Here is a 21,492-nt window from a genome sequence, read left to right as displayed (position 1 = left end):
AAGCCGACTGTACGTTCTCTGATTTTTATTGCTCTTCCCATTCTGCCTGTTTTACGTTCTGCTGCTGGAAATCCTTTTGAGGTTGTTTTATGTTCTTAATGCCACCGGGGTGATTACCCAGCGCATCAATATCCTCTGTGTCGGGATCATCGGTATCCATACAGAATGCAGATTGCCTGTAAGTTCTCCTTTATATGAACCTTTGGTTGTAGATGGTTGGAAATATGATCTGGTTGTTGAGGTCGCTGACCCCGCCAACCAATAAAAAAACAGATCGACCGTGAGGTTTCCCTATGGTTTCAAATCAATTCTCCTCTGCCCCCTCCTTAACCACATGACTGGCCGCTCATGGGAAGGTTCCATTCTTTATTGAAGGACAAGAAAGCTACTTTGGGTTGATGGCCTCCACCACTGGCCATTTCCCAGCTGGCAGCCAGGACCATAGGCAGTTGAGGCTGATCTGGAACTAACTTTATCTGTGGTTGGTGGTCACTACCAGAGAGTTGGACAAGGTCTAACTGGGCTGGTGAGACACCAGAAAAAGCCTGGTTGGCCCTGGCCCTTGTGGGACCTTCCAACCCAAACCTGATCCCCTGTTGACCTCCTTCCCCCCAATTGCACCTAGTTAAGTAGGAGATATGCTCAGGGGAGCAGTGGCCCCCGCACACCCCAGTCTGAGCTGGAAGTGGGCAAAATGGTGGCCACCAACCCTATTGCACATCTCCACTTCTTCTCAACAGGCAAATGGGTTAGTAATGGGGTGCAGTTCAAGAGGGGGTGTATGATACACTTATGGGCTTATGACCCGCCAACCAATAAAAAAACAGATCGACTGTGAGGTTTCCCTATGGTTTCAAATCAATTCCCCTCTGCCCCCTCCCTAACCACATGACTGGCCGCTCATGAGAAGGTTCCATTCTTTATTGAAGGACAAGAAAGCCACCAACACTCCCCAATTCTGCTACCTTTGGGTTGGTGGCCTCCACCTCTGGCCATTTCCCAGCTGGCAGCCAGGACCATAGGCAGTTGAGGCTGATCTGGAACTGACTTTATCTGTGGTTGGTGGTCACTACCAGAGAGTTGGACAAGGTCTCACTAGGCTGGTGGGACACCAGATAAAGCCTGGTTGGCCCTGGCCCTTGTGGGACCTTCCAAGCCAGACCTGATCCCCTGTTGACCTCCTTTCCCCCCAATTGCACCTAGTTAAGTAGGAGATATGCTCAGGGGAGCAGTAGCCCCCGCACACCCCAGTCTGAGCTGGAAGTGGGCAAAATGGTGGCCACCAACCCTACTGCACATCTCCACTTCTTCTCAACAGGCGAATGGGGCAGTATTGGGGTTCAAGAGGGGGTGTATGATACACTTATGGCCTTACTTGGCCTTCAAGTCAAAGAGATGTTCTTCTTACTAAAGGTTCTGCTCAAGATATAATGGGGGGGGCGTCTCTGGTTATAGAAGGAATGATGGATCCGGTGCCGGTTAATCACGGCGCGTTGAGCCTCCAGAAAGTGTTAATATAAATGTTCCCTTCCCGTCTGCTTGGAAATAAATCCCAGACGGAACATTTCAGTTGAGCGGTGGCAGGAATCTAATTTTCTGCGCGTTGTGAGGCTGCCGAGATGAAATGACTGTTTGTTGCGCGGTTTCGGGGGGTCGAATGGAAATGAGAATGGGGGGGGGGGGGAGCCGCTAACAGTTTAAGTGGAAAGTAAAGGCAAAGTTAAATAAAATGCTCTGTTTTTCAGATTTATTTCTGGGAGATGTTGGATTTTTGGGGGTGCTATCCAATGGCAGAGGGGGGTGATATTTACTGGAGATCCAATGGCAGAGGGGGGTGATATTTACTGGAGATCCAATGGCAGAGGGGGGTGATATTTACTGGAGATCCAATGGCAGAGGGGGGTGATATTTACTGGAGATCCAATGGCAGAGGGGGGTGATATTTACTGGAGATCCAATGGCAGAGGGGGGTGATATTTACTGGTGATCCAATGGCAGAGGGGGGTGATATTTACTGGTGATCCAATGGCAGAGGGGGGTGATATTTACTGGAGATCAAATGGCAGAGGGGGGTGATATTTACTGGCGATCAAATGGCAGAGGGGGTGATATTTACTGGCGATCAAATGGCAGAGGGGGGTGATATTTACTGGCGATCCAATGGCAGAGGGGGGTGATATTTACTGGAGAACCAATGGCAGAGGGGGGTGATATTTACTGGAGAACCAATGGCAGAGGGGGGTGATATTTACTGGAGAACCAATGGCAGAGGGGGGTGATATTTACTGGAGAACCAATGGCAGAGGGGGGTGATATTTACTGGCGATCCAATGGCAGAGGGGGGGATATTTACTGGCGATCAAATGGCAGAGGGGGGTGATATTTACTGGCGATCCAATGGCAGACGCTTTAGTTAATGGGGGGTTAATGGAAACTTTCTTTAAATATTCCACGTGACGCCCCCCCCCTCGCTTTGTGTCGCTGATGGAAAATGCACGTTTGTCCCCTTTGTACCTGTCGGCTCCGATATCCTGATGCGCTAGAGCCGCCGCCTGGGTGACCTGTTTACATCTCGTCCTGTTCAGCCTGACGGGGAAAGTCTCCTTCTGCGGGGTCAGGTGACAGCTTCTCCACCAATCCCTTGTATCCAGCGTGATCTCAGGGCCCCCGAGCATGTACAGTGCAAATCCTTATATTATATGCATGGGGCTACATAATAATCCCATCCACACCTGCACCTACGGATCCGCTCCCAGTCTGTAATGTCTCATCTGTGTCGGGTCATTGGGCCTGTCAGTACCAAGAACTTCTATTTGTGCCCTGGGTACCCCTGGAACTATAGCGGGGTGACTGTTACCCCAATGTTTCTATATATCTGTAACCTTGTTATGGGCTAAGGGGGCCCAGCCTGAAGGCCAGTTAGGGGGGATTTGGGGTGAGTGCTTATTTGTACCTGGGTACCCCTGGAACTATAGCGGGGTGACTGTTACCCCAATGTTTCTATATATCTGTAACCTTGTTATGGGCTAAGGGGGCCCAGCCTGAAGGCCAGTTAGGGGGGGATTTGGGGTGAGTGCTTATTTGTGCCCTGGGTACCCCTGGAACTATAGCGGGGTGACTGTTACCCCAATGTTTCTATATATCTGTAACCTTGTTATGGGCTAAGGGGGCCCAGCCTGAAGGCCAGTTAGGGGGGGATTTGGGGTGAGTGCTTATTTGTGCCCTGGGTACCCCTGGAACTATAGCGGGGTGACTGTTACCCCAATGTTTCTATATATCTGTAACCTTGTTATGGGCTAAGGGGGCCCAGCCTGAAGGCCAGTTAGGGGGGATTTGGGGTGAGTGCTTATTTGTGCCCTGGGTACCCCTGGAACTATAGCGGGGTGACTGTTACCCCAATGTTTCTATATATCTGTAACCTTGTTATGGGCTAAGGGGGCCCAGCCTGAAGGCCAGTTAGGGGGGATTTGGGGTGAGTGCTTATTTGTGCCCTGGGTACCCCTGGAACTATAGCGGGGTGACTGTTACCCCAATGTTTCTATATATCTGTAACCTTGTTATGGGCTAAGGGGGCCCAGCCTGAAGGCCAGTTAGGGGGGATTTGGGGTGAGTGCTTATTTGTGCCCTGGGTACCCCTGGAACTATAGCAGGGTGACTGTTACCCCAATGTTTCTATATATCTGTAACCTTGTTATGGGCTAAGGGGGCCCAGCCTGAAGGCCAGTTAGGGGGGGATTTGGGGTGAGTGGGTATTTGTGCCCTGGGTACCCCTGGAACTATAGCGGGGTGACTGTTACCCCAATGTTTCTATATATCTGTAACCTTGTTATGGGCTAAGGGGGCCCAGCCTGAAGGCCAGTTAGGGGGGGATTTGGGGTGAGTGCTTATTTGTGCCCTGGGTACCCCTGGAACTATAGCTGGGTGACTGTTACCCCAATGTTTCTATATATCTGTAACCTTGTTATGGGCTAAGGGGGCCCAGCCTGAAGGCCAGTTAGGGGGGGATTTGGGGTGAGTGCTTATTTGTGCCCTGGGTACCCCTGGAACTATAGCGGGGTGACTGTTACCCCAATGTTTCTATATATCTGTAACCTTGTTATGGGCTAAGGGGGCCCAGCCTGAAGGCCAGTTAGGGGGGGATTTGGGGTGAGTGCTTATTTGTGCCCTGGGTACCCCTGGAACTATAGCGGGGTGACTGTTACCCCAATGTTTCTATATATCTGTAACCTTGTTATGGGCTAAGGGGGCCCAGCCTGAAGGCCAGTTAGGGGGGGATTTGGGGTGAGTGCTTATTTGTGCCCTGGGTACCCCTGGAACTATAGCGGGGTGACTGTTACCCCAATGTTTCTATATATCTGTAACCTTGTTATGGGCTAAGGGGGCCCAGCCTGAAGGCCAGTTAGGGGGGATTTGGGGTGAGTGCTTATTTGTGCCCTGGGTACCCCTGGAACTATAGCAGGGTGACTGTTACCCCAATGTTTCTATATATGCTGCAGGTTCAGGAATAGTTCCGTATATATATATTTAGCTTTGATAATAACACTGTAGCCGTTCAGGCGACAATGGGAGGAAATCTGTGCCGAGAGACAAGGAGTAATGTGCAACCCCCCCCCCCCCCAGTCACTTGGTTCTATTTAATCAATATGTTGACCTGCTGCTAAGGGGCCCATTAGAAATTGGAAGTGATAGTGAGAGATTGCTGGATTTCTCCCCCAGGTATCCATGCACACCTCTTCATGACATGTCTCTAGGATTATTTAACCAGATCGATAGGATGCTGTCTAATTCTTCTATCTCCCCATACATTGGTTTTATTCATAGTCTTGGACCCCAGTCTAAGCAAATCGAGGTTTGTTCCTAAAGGAGCCTTTCTTTCTTTTGCAATATTATGACAGTGACCTTGTGTTTGATGGTATTTAAGCCAACGTTAATCCATTATGATGCCAAACACATGGCGCTTTTTATGATGGAAAGACCTGTTATTCCAGAAGAACCTCAAGTATCAGGAATTTTGAATCATGGATCTCACAGTCTTTATCAAAGTTGCCATTTCCGGTCCCACAAATGCTGATATGGTAGGAAACTAGATGGCCATCACTTGTGCACCATGTTGAGGACATTTAGTAGAGTTATTGCCTGAGGTGGCCGTCACCCAGTGCTTGGTTTTGTGTAGATTGACCACAAGAGCATTAGTCAGATTGGGCACTGATGTTGGGGATCAGGCTCACAGTCGGGGTTCCATCCCACAGGGGTTAGTTGGGTTGGGCTCAGGGCTCAGTCAGGGAAGGTTCCCACTAGATGGTGGAACAGTGTTGCTGGGAGTTGCTCCCATTCAGCCACAAGAGCATTAGTCAGGTTGGGCACTGATGTTGGGGATCAGGCTCACAGTTGGGGTTCCATCCCACAGGGGTCAGTTGGGTTGGGCTCAGGGCTCAGTCAGGGAAGGTTCCCACTAGATGGTGGAACAGTGTTGCTGGGAGTTGCTCCCATTCAGCCACAAGAGCATTAGTCAGGTTGGGCACTGATGTTGGGGATCAGGCTCACAGTCGGGGTTCCATCCCACAGGGGTCAGTTGGGTTGGGCTCAGGGCTCAGTCAGGGAAGGTTCCCACTAGATGGTGGAACAGTGTTGCTGGGAGTTTCTCCCATTCAGCCACAAGAGCATTAGTCAGGTTGGGCAGTGATGTTGGGGATCAGGCTCACAGTCGGGGTTCCATCCCACAGGGGTCAGTTGGGTTGGGCTCAGGGCTCAGTCAGGGAAGGTTCCCACTAGATGGTGGAACAGTGTTGCTGGGAGTTGCTCCCATTCAGCCACAAGAGCATTAGTCAGGTTGGGCACTGATGTTGGGGATCAGGCTTTATATGATGGAAAGACCTGTTATTCCAGAAGAACCTCAGGAATTTTGGATCATGGATCTCGTAGTCTTTCTCAAAGCTGCCATTTTCGGTCCCATATATGCTGATATGGTTGAAAACTAGGTGGCCATCGCTTGTGCAACATGTTGTGGACATTTAGTAGAATTCTTGCCTGAGATGTCCGTCATCCACTGCTTTGTCTTGTGTAGAATGATTTACGACAGTGAACCCCAACCAGTGGCTCGTGATGTCGCTCCCAGTGGCCTCAGAGTAGGTGCCATTTCTACATTTCTGGCTTGGAGACACAGAGACACAGTGTTACCCCAAGCAGAGCCTCCTGCAGACCAGAAGTCCTCTTGGGGCTACCAAATAGCCAATCACAGCCTTCATTTGGCACCCCTAAAGAACTTTTTTCTTGCTTGTGTGGCTCCTCAACAATTTTCATCTGAGTAAAAAACGATGGGGGATCCCTTAGCTACAACTTTACCGTGCACCTTTTTATGGGGCTTCTGATTGTTTGTGGGCAAGTAGATAGACCTGTTTAACTACACTTCAGCTTGATCCTTTGGTTCCTGATAATTTTGACCCTCAGCCTCTCTTCCTTAGTGCTAAAATGGTGCCATTTGTATATTAGGTGCGAATGGTGATCACTTGTACTCTCGAGAGGCTTAGCATAAGAGGGGAATGTTGAAGAGCACTCTTGACTCCTACAAGACGAGATGCTTTGTTGGCAAGTCATTGAGCGTCGAGTCACTTGCATCTAGTTGCAGGGTCACCAGATTTGTTCAATCGAGTGCAAGAGAAGAGCTTGAGAACTGAGAACCTCTCAGCAAGGGAAAAGCTCTGGATTTAATCAGCTCAGAGAGCTCTACGATGTTTCTTAATTAAAAGGCTTCTAGTTTATTGCAGAAGAAACCAACTCCGTCTGCAGTGTCCATGGAAGGTCTATCATGTTTGGGTTTAATGAACTATCGACAGTTGTATGTGTCCGTCTGTCCTGAAGAAGTAATAATAATGTAAACTATAAGAATAGGACAAGGTTCTATGACTATAAAATGGTGCCAACCCAATGGGTAAGAAATGGAACCCAATGGAACTTTAAGGAACGACCAACTGGTCATGGTTGGGTGGTAGTTGAGGAGTGGTTGGGTCCCGGATACATTTCCAGGAATCTAATACCCGGGGCACATTGTTTTTCATATTTCTCGCCTCCACGGTTGGAGTTTGTTGCCGAGGAAGTGATGCGTGAAGGTTCCGTTGAGCTGCGCGGACACTTCCCCCCCCCCCTCCCTTCACGATAAAAGTGAATCCGTTAAAACCTTGTAAATATGTTCCAGCTCTGCTGAGAGAAGCGTCGGCAAATCCCATCCCTCTGGTCTCCGGTAAACAAGCTGATCTGTGTCTGCTCTTTTCAGATTTCCCCCTCGGAGCCCTTTGAAGCGGCGGATTTAAGGGGAATTATGGCTCATCAGCAACTCGGGCGCCTAATAACTTAAGTCTGTGCAGAGCGAAAAATCCCACCATCCCTTGGTAATTACATTCCCTTTGCTCATCTTCATGTTAATGTTCTCCTTTGCTCCCCCCCCCCCCCCAGTGATGTTCTGGATCTCATTTGCTCCTCACACTTCATGTCATGGATTGTAGCAGTCAGAGAGGGCACAACAGGACAAGATATATATATATGGATGCTGTGTTTCTTAACCACTTATCTGCCATAGAATGTAGGATCTTCAGTGGTGGCCATCAAGTGCCGTAGCTTCTTTGTTTTCACATGCCTAGCACCTAGAAGATGGTTGACCATAAGCTTTGGTATCCCTTTTGCTCTAATAGTGTCCGTTACCGCTGGGTGTTGAAACAGTGTTGCTGGGAGTTCCTCCCATTCAGCCACAAGAGCATTAGTCAGGTTGGGCAGTGATGTTGGGGATCAGGCTCACAGTCGGGGTTCCATCCCACAGGGGTCAGTTGGGTTGGGCTCAGGGCTCAGTCAGGGAAGGTTCCCACTAGATGGTGGAACAGTGTTGCTGGGAGTTGCTCCCATTCAGCCACAGGAGCATTAGTCCGGTTGGGCAGTGATGTTGGGGATCAGGCTCACAGTCGGGGTTCCATCCCACAGGGGTCAGTTGGGTTGGGCTCAGGGCTCAGGGCTCAGTCAGGGAAGGTTCCCACTAGATGGTGGAACAGTGTTGCTGGGAGTTGCTCCCATTCAGCCACAAGAGCATTAGTCAGGTTGGGCAGTGATGTTGGGGATCAGGCTCACAGTCGGGGTTCCATCCCACAGGGGTCACTTGGGTTGGGCTCAGGGCTCAGTCAGGGGGTCAGTTGGGTTGAGGCAGATGGCATCTTACTGTGCTTGGATCTGGGCAGTGCCCTGTCTGATTTAGTTCATCGTTGCCTCAACGTTCCTGTTCAGTGGTTTTAAAATGGAGGACACTGTCCGATTCCCAGAGGACTAATGGTTATGGGGAGGCCGATACAGATCAGGAGGCCGGTGAAGGTGACTGGAGAGCCATACGTACCCAATGTAATTACTGCTCAGGCCTCGCTAGTAATTGCATTGCCAGAATCCCAGACTGCTGACAGTCATTAGCTACTACAGTGTATACGGCGGCCTTTAATTCCATAGCGAAGGCTGCAATGTACACGGGCAGCAGCACAGCCGTTAGCTCCATTCATGCTTATAGATTCGATTTAGTCTCCATGAGGCAAAAAATTAAAGGTATTATGTGAGTAATTCGATTATCCCTGGGTTTATAGTCTGTAATTCAGAGCCTGGCCAGAATAACAAACATCTGCCATATGTCAAATGTTAAATGGCTTCAATGTGCCTGGATTGGTTTGATCACATGGGGAGGTGGCCCCCCAGTTAGGTTTGTTTTCTGTTGCCTCACAGTATTGCCCCCGGTGTCGGACTGGGGTACCTGGGACCCAGTTGGCCAGATCAACGTTGATTGCCCTTGATGTGCCTCTATCCTCTTTAACTGTGGAGGCTTTTCTTGTCTGGTTTTAGCCTGAATCGTTCTGTAGAGGTAGAGAATGCAGGAAACAAGAGGAAAGAAACTAGGGGAGGAAGAGGAGAGAAACTAGGGGAGGAAGAGGAGAGAAACTAAGGGAGGAAGAGGAGAGAAATTAGGGGAGGAAGAGGAGAGAAACTAAGGGAGGAAGAGGAGAGAAACTAGGGGAGGAAGAGGAGAGAAAATAAGGGAGGAAGAGGAGAGAAACTAGGGGAGGAAGAGGAGAGAAACTAGGGGAAGAAGAGGAGAGAAACTAAGGGAGGAAGAGGAGAGAAACTAGGGGAGGAAGAGAAACTAGGGGAAGAAGAGGAGAGAAACTAAGGGAGGAAGAGGAGAGAAACTAGGGGAGGAAGAGGAGAGAAACTAGGGGAGGAAGAGGAGAGAAACTAGGGGAGGAAGAGGAGAGAAACTAGGGGAGGAAGAGGAGAGAAACTAGGGGAGGAAGAGGAGAGAAACTAGGGGAGGAAGAGGAGAGAAACTAGGGGAGGAAGAGGAGAGAAAATAAGGGAGGAAGAGGAGAGAAACTAGGGGTGGAAGAGGAGAGAAACTAGGGGAAGAAGAGGAGAGAAACTAAGGGAGGAAGAGGAGAGAAACTAGGGGAGGAAGAGAAACTAGGGGAAGAAGAGGAGAGAAACTAAGGGAGGAAGAGGAGAGAAACTAGGGGAGGAAGAGGAGAGAAACTAGGGGAGGAAGAGGAGAGAAACTAGGGGAGGAAGAGGAGAGAAACTAGGGGAGGAAGAGGAGAGAAACTAGGGGTGGAAGAGGAAAGAAACTAGGGGTGGAAGAGGAAAGAAACTAGGGGTGGAAGGGAGAAAAACTAGGAGAGGAAGGGAGAGAAACTTGGGGAAGAAGGGTAAGAGGGGATTAGAGAGAGAAGAACAAAGGATAGAAATGTAATTGGCATGGAAAATAGTGAGAAACTAATGGAAATTGAGTTAGAGGGTGGAAAGGGTCTGGTTTTAGTCTGAATCGTTTTGTAGAGGTGGAGAATGCAGGAAGCAAGAGGAGAGAAACTAGGGGATGAAGAGGAGAGAAACTAGGGGAGGAAGAGGAGAGAAACTAGGGAAGCAAGAGGAGAGAAACTAGGGGAGGGGGGAAAAGATAGTGTTGAAGGTTTTCCTAGACTCAAAATATTCCACCTATAACTGAGCCTCTTGTTTGGACTCCCTGCAGGAAACATTAGATACAGCCAACTGGGGCACCAGTATAATGATCCCATTGAATGTTCCCTCTCTTTGGTCTGCCAGGGGAAATGGAAGGACCCATACCTTTGTCCTAAGAATAAGCCGGTTTCTTATATTGGACTTTTTTGTCACCCCAACCCTTCAACTTCTCCTATTGCCCAGGGCACATAATAGCTCAGTATGCAAGCAGTGTATGGAGGAACTGGGAGAATCTTGGTGTTGAGGAACAGAAGGAAGTGGAGGCTGATGGCAGGCACTTTATGTGGACGAACAGAACAGACTAATTACTCACAAAAAAAAAAAAAAACAATAAATTTGATTAGCTGCGTTGCAGGCCAGGAACAGACCAGGACAAATCAAGGGCACAGACGTGTAATTAATCATAGTATCTCAACCTACAGCAATTCATTTCCAAGATACTTTGTATAAAGCATGGCAAGTACCAACTCAAGCCACCAAGGGGTTCATTGGTCTTTCCTTGTTTCTTGTTATTTGCCAACTCAAGCAGGTTGTGTCTTCCTGATACCCAATGCTCAAGTGGGCACCATAGGTGATAAAAGGTGGCTCTGAGGGACCCTGGTTTCTTTGTGCCCTTCATTGGGTTACACCAGGTCCGAGGGGCTGTTACAGTAATCACCAAGTCCTGGTGGGTTATGGTGGCCATACATGTGAAGATCCGCTCATTTGGCGAGGGTGCCAAACAAGCTGTTCTTTTCACCTTGAGGTGGACAATATCATTTTGCCTGAGGGCCAAACAGTTGAATCATGTTGACTTTGCTTTGGTTTCTTTGGAGGCTTTTCTTGTCTGGTTTCTGAGGAGTAACAGTGATACACTACATTGCCATGTTGTCCACCTTGGCAGAGTCTAGATGCCATCTAGGCTTCTTTGTTTTTTTTTGGAGGCTTTTCTTGTCTGGTTTTTGTTTGAATCATCCTGTAGAGGTGGAGAATGCAGGACGCAAGAGGTGAGAAACTGAGGGAGAGAGGGGATTAGAGAGGGAAGAACAATGTTGATGGGATACAGGCCATCGGGACAAGGCCCTCCTCAATGCGTTGATGTGCTCCTCATCCCAACTTGGCTGTTGATGGCCACCTTTACTCAGATATACACAGTGTTGGATATATAGTGTGCCTCTTGAACTCTTATATTATTCACCTCCATGAAGGTTTGGTGCACGAGCATCTGCTCTGTATCCCGGCCTGCTAGCAGCTGCTCTCTTCAGAACCGTGACCCACAGTGTTCCTGCTGGGTTTGGAAGCATCAATAAACCCACACGTTATGAGTCACATCTCGATGCCCCGCGGTGGCGTCCGCGTTCCACGCATTGTAAAAAAACTGTCGTCTCCATAAGATCAGTTGTCTGTAGAAGCAAAACCTGGTGGTTCCGACATTGTGTTGGGGCTCGTTCTGTTAATGTAGCTGTTAATGTTGAGGTTAAAGGTTGTTGGGAATTAATTGGTGCTGGATAAAGTGGCCAATGACTTTCCAACTAAGTGATGCGTCTGAGCAATGAATGAAAATGGAAAGACTGGACATGTCTTTGGAGTAGTTGGTACTCACCACTAGTAGAGGCCTACAGGTTTGGGCCACCTTGTCGGTGTTCCAGGGAACCTCCCTTACTGTAATTGATACACGGAATAACATTCTGGTGTGGTCAGACTCTCCCATGGAGCTAGAGGTGCCACCTTTTTTGTGATGTAATAATGGCCTTTGGGAGAAGGAGGTGATGTCACATGGGGGTGGAGAAATGGGCAGGGCATAGGCAGGACTGCCCTTATAAGGGGGAGAGGCTCAGGGAAGGGTGGGGTTTATAGGGTATTGGATTGCTGGTAAATTTATAATTCTGGCCCTGGCTGGAGATTTAGTGGCAACTCTACATGGACCACTGCCAGAAAAGGTCTTCACAGATGTCCTTTTTGGGGCTCCTGAACTTTCTGGGGTAGAACTGGCAAGGAATAAACTTGCTTTAGAAGAAAGGCAAGAAGCATAGTCAGGACAATGGGTAGAAGGTCAGGATAGGGGGCAAAAATGTAGCCAGCAAAACCAAGAAGGGTCAGATCTAGAGGAATACACCCAACTAGGCTTAGGCAGGACCTGAGGGATTAGTGGCCACCTTGGGTTGAGGTACAATGGCTTTTAAAACCAAAAAGGGCTAAGTGCTTAGAAAGGCGTCTAGATGGCAGGACCCCCCCAAACAGGGATGAGCTCTGGGGACCCCCTCATTGTAACCCAAGGCCCTGTATAGAAACAAATAGTAACGGTGATCCCTTGGCTGTTGGGGAACTGTTGGTTTCACTGGAATTGATACCCCGAAACTTGGGTAGGATTGACTGGGACATCTTGATTCTTAAACAACGACTGTAATTATTTTTTATTTTATTGTTTTAGAAGGAATTTGTAGCCTTTTTGTTTTTATAGAAATCCGAGTGCAGAATTTGGTGGTCTTTTCCGGTTTAGAAACCTCGTTAAAAAATAATAAAAATCTCACTCACACAATTCCTTAGTAAGGAGACTCCTGGGGGCCCGTGTGTTACATAATGCCTGTGCCGCAGCCGTATGGACTCGCGTTAGCAACACTCTATAAGTGGGTCAGTGGTTTGTGGGTTTTATTTCTGAAACAGCTTCTTGGTCGATCAGCGGAACTGCCTTCCAGGGAAAAGCTGAGGATTTCTGAACAGGGGATTCTGCCTGTGTGTTCTGAGTATAGTATATCCCCCCCTAACTGGCCTTCAGGCTGGGCCCCCTTAGCCCATAACAAGGTTACAGATATATAGAAACATTGGGGTAACAGTCACCCTGCTATAGTTCCAGGGGTACCCAGGGCACAAATAAGCACTCACCCCAAATCCCCCCCTAACTGGCCCTAAGGCTGGGCCCCCTTAGCCCATAACAAGGTTACAGATATATAGAAACATTGGGGTAACAGTCACCCCGCTATAGTTCCAGGGGTACCCAGGGCACAAATAAGCACTCACCCCAAATCCCCCCCAACTGGCCTTCAGGCTGGGCCCCCTTAGCCCATAACAAGGTTAGAGATATATAGAAACATTGGGGTAACAGTCACCCCGCTATAGTTCCAGGGGTACCCAGGGCACAAATAAGCACTCACCCCAAATCCCCCCCTAACTGGCCTTCAGGCTGGGCCCCCTTAGCCCATAACAAGGTTACAGATATATAGAAACATTGGGGTAACAGTCACCCCGCTATAGTTCCAGGGGTACCCAGGGCACAAATAAGCACTCACCCCAAATCCCCCCCTAACTGGCCCTAAGGCTGGGCCCCCTTAGCCCATAACAAGGTTACAGATATATAGAAACTTTGGGGTAACAGTCGCCCCGCTATAGTTCCAGGGGTACCCAGGGCACAAATAAGCACTCACCCCAAATCCCCCCCAACTGGCCTTCAGGCTGGGCCCCCTTAGCCCATAACAAGGTTAGAGATATATAGAAACATTGGGGTAACAGTCACCCCGCTATAGTTCCAGGGGTACCCAGGGCACAAATAAGCACTCACCCCAAATCCCCCCCTAACTGGCCTTCAGGCTGGGCCCCCTTAGCCCATAACAAGGTTACAGATATATAGAAACATTGGGGTAACACTCACCCCGCTATAGTTCCAAGGGTACCCAGGGCACAAATAAGCACTCACCCCAAATCCCCCCTAACTGGCCTTCAGGCTGGGCCCCCTTAGCCCATAATAAGGTTACAGATATATAGAAACATTGGGGTAACAGTCACCCCGCTATAGTTCCAGGGGTACCCAGGGCACAAATAAGCACTCACCCCAAATCCCCCCCTAACTGGCCTTCAGGCTGGGCCCCCTTAGCCCATAACAAGGTTACAGATATATAGAAACATTGGGGTAACAGTCACCCCACTATAGTTCCAGGGGTACCCAGGGCACAAATAAGCACTCACCCCAAATCCCCCCCTAACTGGCCTTCAGGCTGGGCCCCCTTAGCCCATAACAAGGTTACAGATATATAGAAACATTGGGGTAACACTCACCCCGCTATAGTTCCAGGGGTACCCAGGGCACAAATAAGCACTCACCCCAAATCCCCCCTAACTGGCCTTCAGGCTGGGCCCCCTTAGCCCATAACAAGGTTAGAGATATATAGAAACATTGGGGTAACAGTCACCCTGCTATAGTTCCAGGGGTACCCAGGGCACAAATAAGCACTCACCCCAAATCCCCCCCTAACTGGCCTTCAGGCTGGGCCCCTTAGCCCATAACAAGGTTACAGATATATAGAAACATTGGGGTAACAGTCACCCCGCTATAGTTCCAGGGGTACCCGGGGCACAAATAAGCACTCACCCCAAATCCCCCCCTAACTGGCCTTCAGGCTGGGCCCCCTTAGCCCATAACAAGGTTACAGATATATAGAAACATTGGGGTAACAGTCACCCCGCTATAGTTCCAGGGGTACCCAGGGCACAAATAAGCACTCACCCCCCCCCTTACTGGCCTTCAGGCTGGGCCCCCTTAGCCCATAACAAGGTTACAGATATATAGAAACATTGGGGTAACAGTCACCCCGCTATAGTTCCAGGGGTACCCAGGGAGAAGGGAACCCGAGTGCATTCTCTCAGTCTCACACTAGAGGGAGCCAGTGACCCGCTTTTCCCAGTGACATACGGTTTGGGGGGGGGGGGGGGCTGTCGGCTGATGCTTCTGTTTATATTGTACTTTTCTCACTGAAATATCTCCGAGCTCCGAGTTTATTCGCGGTGCTGTGTTTATGGGATGGGGCCCGAGGCTGCGCGGTGCGATGGGATGAAGATGTTCTGCCGGAGCCCTTGGCACACACCGTATGTGACCCCCCCACCTTGTTACGTACCCCCCAGTGATTGTAATCGCTAACCTGAAACCCCCGGCCGGTGCTCCTATTAGGAGAACATTTGGCGCCCCCTAGTGGTTTAGCCTTTCCTCCTCCTTTAAAGGGGAACTTCACCCAAACACAACTTAAGCTTTTTATATACAGTAAATCAGTTAAACAATACGCAGCCTTTTCATGATGTTTAATGTAATAATCTGGTTTGGAACAGTTCCCTAAGCCCTGCCCCCTGTTCCCTAAGCCTTGCCCCCTGTTCCCTAAGCCCTACCCCCTGTTCCCCAAGCCTTGCCCCCTGTTCCCTAAGCCCTACCCCCTGTTCCCTAAGCCCTACCCCCTGTTCCCTAAACCTTGCCCCCTGCTCGCTAAGCCCCACCCCCTGTTCCCCAAGCCTCCCCCCCATTCCCTAAGCCCTACCCCCTGTTCCCTACGCCTCCCCCCCGTTCCCTAAGCCTGACCCCCTGTTCCCTACGCCTCCCCCCCGTTCCCTAAGCCTCGCCTCCTTGTTCCCTAAGCCCCGCCCCCTGTTCCCTAAGCCCCACACCCTGTTCCCTAAGCCCCACCCCCTGTTCCCAAAGCCTTGCCCCCTGTTCCCTAAACCCCTCCCCCTGTTCCCCTGCTGATCTGGCTGACTACTTTGAGACTCAAATAAAATGTAACAGTAGTCGCCTCCCTTCAGCCTGCCTCCTCCCAATCCCACAATCCCCTGCTGCGCATGTGATGTCAATAAGGAAAGGAACCTCCCAGTGCAATGCATTGTGGGTTATGTAGTTCCTGCAGGCTGCCTGTAAGCTGGGGTGAAGTTGTTATAATCTGTAACATCAGTGTTTTAGTCCCTCCTCCCCTGCCGGGATTTCAAATGAGGCAGAAAGAGAAGAGCTGTGTTGCTATAGGGAGATGGTTGTGCCGTAATGGCCGTACTAGTGAGACCGGGTTTCTCACCACAATCTATAACATATTTATGGGGGGGCGGGGCTCCAGATTAACCGGATCACACCCATTCGCTCAGGGAAATAACAGCTCCCGGAGCCAAGACAATAAATATTTCAGCAGTCGCACTATTTACTACTTGCAGCTGACTCGCTGATACCGGCGCCAGCAGGCAGTGCCACTAAGCGCCAAAAAACTGTCGGCCGCGGGGAACCTGAAAAGCGACAGCTGAGAGATCCTGGTACATTGTCAGTCTCTCCATAATATTTAGTATGTTATAGAATGGCCTATCCCTAGCAACTTTGCAATTGGTCTTCATTATTTATTTTTTATACTTTTTTCATTATTTCTTCTTCCGACTCTTTGCAGCTTTTCAAATGGGGGTCACTGACCCCGGCAGCCAAACCCTATTGCTCTGTGAGGCTCCAGTTTTATTGTTATTGTTACTTTTTATTCCTTATCTTTCTATTCAGCCCCTCCCCTATTCATATACCAGTCTCTCATCCAAACCACTCCCTGGTTGCTAAGGTAATTTGAGCCCTAGCAACAGGATAACCGACCCCGGCAGCCAAAACCTATTGCTCTGTGAGGCTCCAGTTTTATTGTTATTGTTACTTTTTATTCCTTATCTTTCTATTCAGCCCCTCCCCTATTCATATACCTGTCTCTCATTCAAACCCTTCCGTGGTTGCTAAGGTAATTGGAGCCCTAGCAACAGGAAAACTGACCCCGGCAGCCAAACCCTATTGCTCTGTGAGGCTCCAGTTTTATTCTTATTGTTACTTTGTATTCCTTATCTTTCTATTCAGCCCCTCCCCTATTCATATACCTGTCTCTCATTCAAACCCTTCCGTGGTTGCTAAGGTAATTGGAGCCCTAGCAACAGGAAAACTGACCCCGGCAGCCAAACCCTATTGCTCTGTGAGGCTCCAGTTTTATTCTTATTGTTACTTTTTATTCCTTATCTTTCTATTCAGCCCCTCCCCTATTCATATACCAGCCTCTCATTCACACCACTCCCTGGTTGCTATGGTCATTTAAACCCATAGCAACCAGATAACTGCTGAAATTCCAAACTGGAGAGCTGCTGAACAAAAAGTTAAATAATAAAAAGACCACAAGTAGTAAAAAATGAAGACCAATTGCAAATTGTCTCAGAATATGGCTCATACTCAAAGTTAACCCATAGGTGACCAACCTCTTTAAGACGTAACCGGCCGCTGGGCCCTAAAGGGTCTCCCCTTTGCCCTACAGGAAGGCAATATATGATTATTAAGCAATAAACAGGACACAAGGGGAATAAGGAAGAGCCGACTGCCGGCTGAGCTTTAATTACCTACTGGGAGCGAATGGCCCGTCGCGCACTAATTGCCTATAAATCAGCGCAGCAAAGATCATTCGTTAACTTCATTCCTCTGAGGTTTAATTACCTGCCCCCGAGTGAATAAGAACTCATTTACCCAAACTCATAACATTTCCGATCGATCGCTTGTCCCCCCCACGCGTTTCGCCGCTGCCATCTCCCTTATTGTGATCCTATGGGGCATCTCTGGGCTTATGGGGGTATTACCCGGCCACTGATTGGGGCAGTTGTAATAAAGCTGTATGTGTGATCTCTCTATATTGGGTTATACCAATCAATATTAATATATAGCCTTTTGCCCCTCCCCTCGGACACCTTCCGGCCTTAATGATCTATGGGAAAGCCCTTAGCGGGGGTTTCATCGTCCCTCTCTCTATGGGAGTGAGAAATACAAAATAGCTTCCATTATACCTTCAAATAGACCCTTATACCAGTCTGATGTCCCAGTAACCAATAGAAATCTAGTATTTCACTAATGCTTTTGTCGCTCATCGTATCACAGATCTCCCCAATGCTATTGATTTCCATTAGGGGGTACGACAAGTAGGGGTGCACATCATTAGTCAGTGTGTATTCAGGCAGGCGCTGAAGCCATTTTGCTCCCACATTACTTCCTGCTACAGTTAGAGCTGCATCACTTCCTGTCAGGTGATCTCTGAGAGAACACACAGCCCATCACAAAATGGCGGCTCAAGGGAAAGGATGTAAAAGGGCAATATTTACTGATATATATATCCCAGTTTCATTCTTTAATAGATCACTTTATATGATATAAACTATCTGTTGCTCCCACACTACTTCCTGTTACAGTTAGCGCTGCATCACTTCCTGTCAGCTGATCTCTGAGGGAACACACAGCCCATCACAAAATGGCGGCTCAAGGGCAAGGATGTAAAAGGGCAATATTTACTGATATATATATTCCAGTTTCATTCTTTAATAGGCCACTTTATATGATATAAACTATCTGTTGCTCCCACACTACTTCCTGTTACAGTTAGAGCTGCATCACTTCCTGTCAGCTGATCTCTGAGGGAGCACACAGCCCATCACAAAATGGCGGCTCAAGGGAAAGGATGTAAAAAGGCAATATTTACTGATATATATATTCCAGTTTCATTCTTTAATAGGTCACTTTATATGATATAAACTATCTGTTGCTCCCACACTACTTCCTGTTACAGTTAGCGCTGCATCACTTCCTGTCAGCTGATCTCTGAGGGAGCACACAGCCCATCTCATGGCTAGGGAGAGTCCCTTTCCGCCGAGTCTTGTCTTGTGTTGGGGAGAGACAGGAGCCTAATGGCCACATAGTCCTCTCCTTGGTCTGTGGGGCATACCCAACTGGGCAACTGCTTCAGCACCATGTGCAAAGTGCCGTACTAGTGCAGCGTAAGCCACCACTTCACTGTGCTTGTTCGGGCACCCTGGGGTGGCTATTCCCAGGGCACGCGCACCTCGGGCTAATAGGCTAAAAGGAGCCCTACTTAATGCTCAGCCTCTGTAACGGACATCTTATTCATATATACATCTTCCAAATGTGCCTTTATCCCAGAACAAGTTGTGTTGCAGCTATAGATTTCCGTTAATGCATTCCAAATCCATGGCGATGTAGCTCGTCCTTTTTTTTTTTGCTGATGGATCAATGGTTTTAGCGTGACAGAGTGGCTATTAAAAGGCTCATTTGTCCACAACGTGTCGGCCCGTCCCATCTCATAGCCTTTTCTTTTACGTTTCAGGTGGTTAATGGAGAGGAGGTCGAATGACAGCCGGGACTGTGGTCATCACCGGTGGAATATTAGCGACTGTAATCCTTCTCTGTATTATAGCCGTTCTCTGCTACTGTAGACTCCAGGTACGTACAGGAGATCAAGGTCCAACCTTGTAAAAACAACCTCAGTTGACCTCAGAGGACAGTAGGCCTACAGTAGCCTTCAAGCCTATTCCATTTTGAGGGCTTTCCATACTTTCTAGTTGCATTTCGTATCACTCTGAGACCCAAAGGAACCCTCTTCCAGTTGTAGGCCAGGTATCTAACACAAGGGGTCTCCAAACTTTTTGATCCATGGTTGGAGAGCAACAAAAGCATGGGTTGGGCTTGTAATTGCTTATTTGGTAGCCCAATGTGAACAGGTGGACTTCACATGGTCTTTATACCTCCCTAACTTGCCTCCAAGTCAGAAATTCATAAATGAGCATCTGCTTTGTGGCCACTGGGAGAACATCAAGGGGTTGGTGGGAAGCATGTTGCTTGCCCTCGAGTCAATGGTTGGGGATCACTTTAATATAATTGAGGGCAAACGTGGTGGTAAAGCCATTAGAAGTGTGAGCAAATGTCTGAACTGAATGTTGTGTTTTGCCACCACAGTATTACTGCTGCAAGAAGGAAGATTCAGAAGAAGATGAGGAAGAACCTGACTTTGCCGTCCATTCCCGTTTCCCTCCCATGCACAGCAACCGGAATATAGTCCTGGCCAACGGTCCTTCCATCTACTCCTCCCCTTACAACAAGAAGCACCAACACTGCAGGAGCGTCTGCACCCACCATGAACCTCCGGCTTTTCTCCTGCACCCCCCCGAGGAGATCCGCAATGGAGGGGAACGCATTGCCTACAAGACCATCAGCCAGGAGGAGATTGAACTTCCGGTTAATGTGAGCAACTTGCAGGTCCTCAATCCCAACCGCTTATCCGCCATGAGAGAAGCCTTTTCCCGCAGTCGCAGTATAAGCACTGACGTGTGAGGCCATGGAACCGCCAACTGGGTTGACTTGATCCCAGCTACTTTGGGCCGCCCAACGCCACTGATGTACCATAGGAGAAGCCTATTCCCACAGTGCGAGGCCCATAGACCTGCCAACTGGATGGACATGATCCAAGCTCTTCTGTTCTTCAGCCTGACGGTACCAATTATCCACGCTACTTTGTTCTTTGGGCAGCCTGACTCTACCAATTATCTTCTTTTTGAATCCAGTTCCTTAGGCTTGGTGGAAAAAAAAGAACCGATGGAAAATGAAATTCTAAAATGAGGTGGATAATTCTCGCATTTGTGCAACGAAGCAAAAAGAACAAATAAGAAAGAAAAACAACAAAAAGCACAGTACGATCCCTATAGCAAAAAGCCTCCCCAGCCAGTGCTTGTTACGCCCCCGCCCCGCTCCCTATTTAGTTCTCCGAGGCTTTTCCATGGAGTGAAATATGTTTTCAACTGATGAATGTATTTATACAACATGTACAGAAAATATATAATCACAAATATTCGTCAAAAAAAGAGTGGGGGGGGTTAAAAATATTGAGGAACCTTTCAGCAAAAATGGGGCAATTGGAGTGTTTTTGTTTTATTTTTTCAAAGCTATACAAATATCAGAAGGCTGGGGTTTTCCCTATTGTGCAATTTTGTATCTGTAACCACGGGGGGGGGGTTCTATTCATGGTTAGTATTGTTTTTGAGGTTGAGTTCCGTCTTTTTTCCACCCCCCCCACCTTTGGAGAAGTTCTTCCATTGAATTTTTAATACAAGAGGAGGGTGAATGTAGAGAAGAATCACCGGGAGAGTAAAAAAGGGGTGCGATTGATCGTTATTCGAGAGGAACTAGATTTTGTATACAATTAACGGTTTTTAGAAAGGGGGGAGGGGCCTAAAGCCAGTTTTTCGTATGAACATAATAAAAGATTGTGTGAATAGCTGCTTATACTGTTGGAAACCCCCCCCTGTTTTTTCATATGATTGGTATTTGCCAGTTTGTAGTAACCTGTACCCCCCCCCCCGCATGGTGCTTCCGCTTTCCTATTGGGTGTAGCAGAGAGCCGGGGGTAATGCCCAGGGGCATGTATGGATCAATAACTCTGGGTCAGGTCGGTTACGGTACCTGTCGTTCTTCCAATATTCCGACTGCAATTTTTTTTTTATTTTCGAGCGCCGACGACTCTACTGCACAATAATATCTATCAAAATGTCTGCCGAGTGGGCGTGTCTCTCTCAGGGATCGTCATCAGACGAGGGAATTAATATACATTAGATCACATGACACTACAAGCCATTAACCATTGCCAGTTTCTTGGTTAAATATGGTTTTGAATTAACAACTGGATATTTATTTTTTTTTTAATTAGGGGCGGGGCTATTAGTAATGACATAAATTATTCAATATAGAAAGAATAAGGTAAATTATAGAATAAAAGTCGAATTCTGAATGAAATTTCACCCCCCTCCGTTGCAAAATTTTTGGGTTATTTGGCCAAAAATTTTTGAAAATTCTTATGATGAACTATAAAAACATTTTGGAAAATTTCCAGAATCCAATCAAAATCT

At 48.2% G+C, this 21,492-nt stretch overlaps 1 protein-coding gene across 2 annotated transcripts in view; it reads left to right on the top strand.

Moving 5' to 3' along the window:
• fam163b (family with sequence similarity 163 member B) overlaps positions 1–21,281 on the top strand; it is a 38,413-nt gene extending 17,132 nt beyond the window's left edge. The window contains exons 2-4 of one of the 2 annotated variants that reach the window (XM_031890530.1): positions 7,271–7,385; positions 18,921–19,036; positions 19,550–21,281. In XM_031890530.1, coding sequence (XP_031746390.1) covers positions 18,944–19,036; positions 19,550–19,924 — 468 coding nt within the window. In that variant the 5' untranslated portion in view covers positions 7,271–7,385; positions 18,921–18,943 and the 3' untranslated portion in view covers positions 19,925–21,281. The remainder of the gene's footprint in view (positions 1–7,270; positions 7,386–18,920; positions 19,037–19,549) is intronic. The other variant, NM_001078741.1, reaches the window with a different exon arrangement.
• Positions 21,282–21,492: the final 211 nt, after the last annotated feature.

This window comes from Xenopus tropicalis, chromosome 8 (genome assembly GCF_000004195.4).
Source record: "Xenopus tropicalis strain Nigerian chromosome 8, UCB_Xtro_10.0, whole genome shotgun sequence".
Classification (NCBI taxonomy): domain Eukaryota; kingdom Metazoa; phylum Chordata; class Amphibia; order Anura; family Pipidae; genus Xenopus; species Xenopus tropicalis.
The sequence above is the reverse complement of the archived record's forward strand: the minus strand, read 5'-3'. Positions and strand labels throughout refer to the sequence as shown.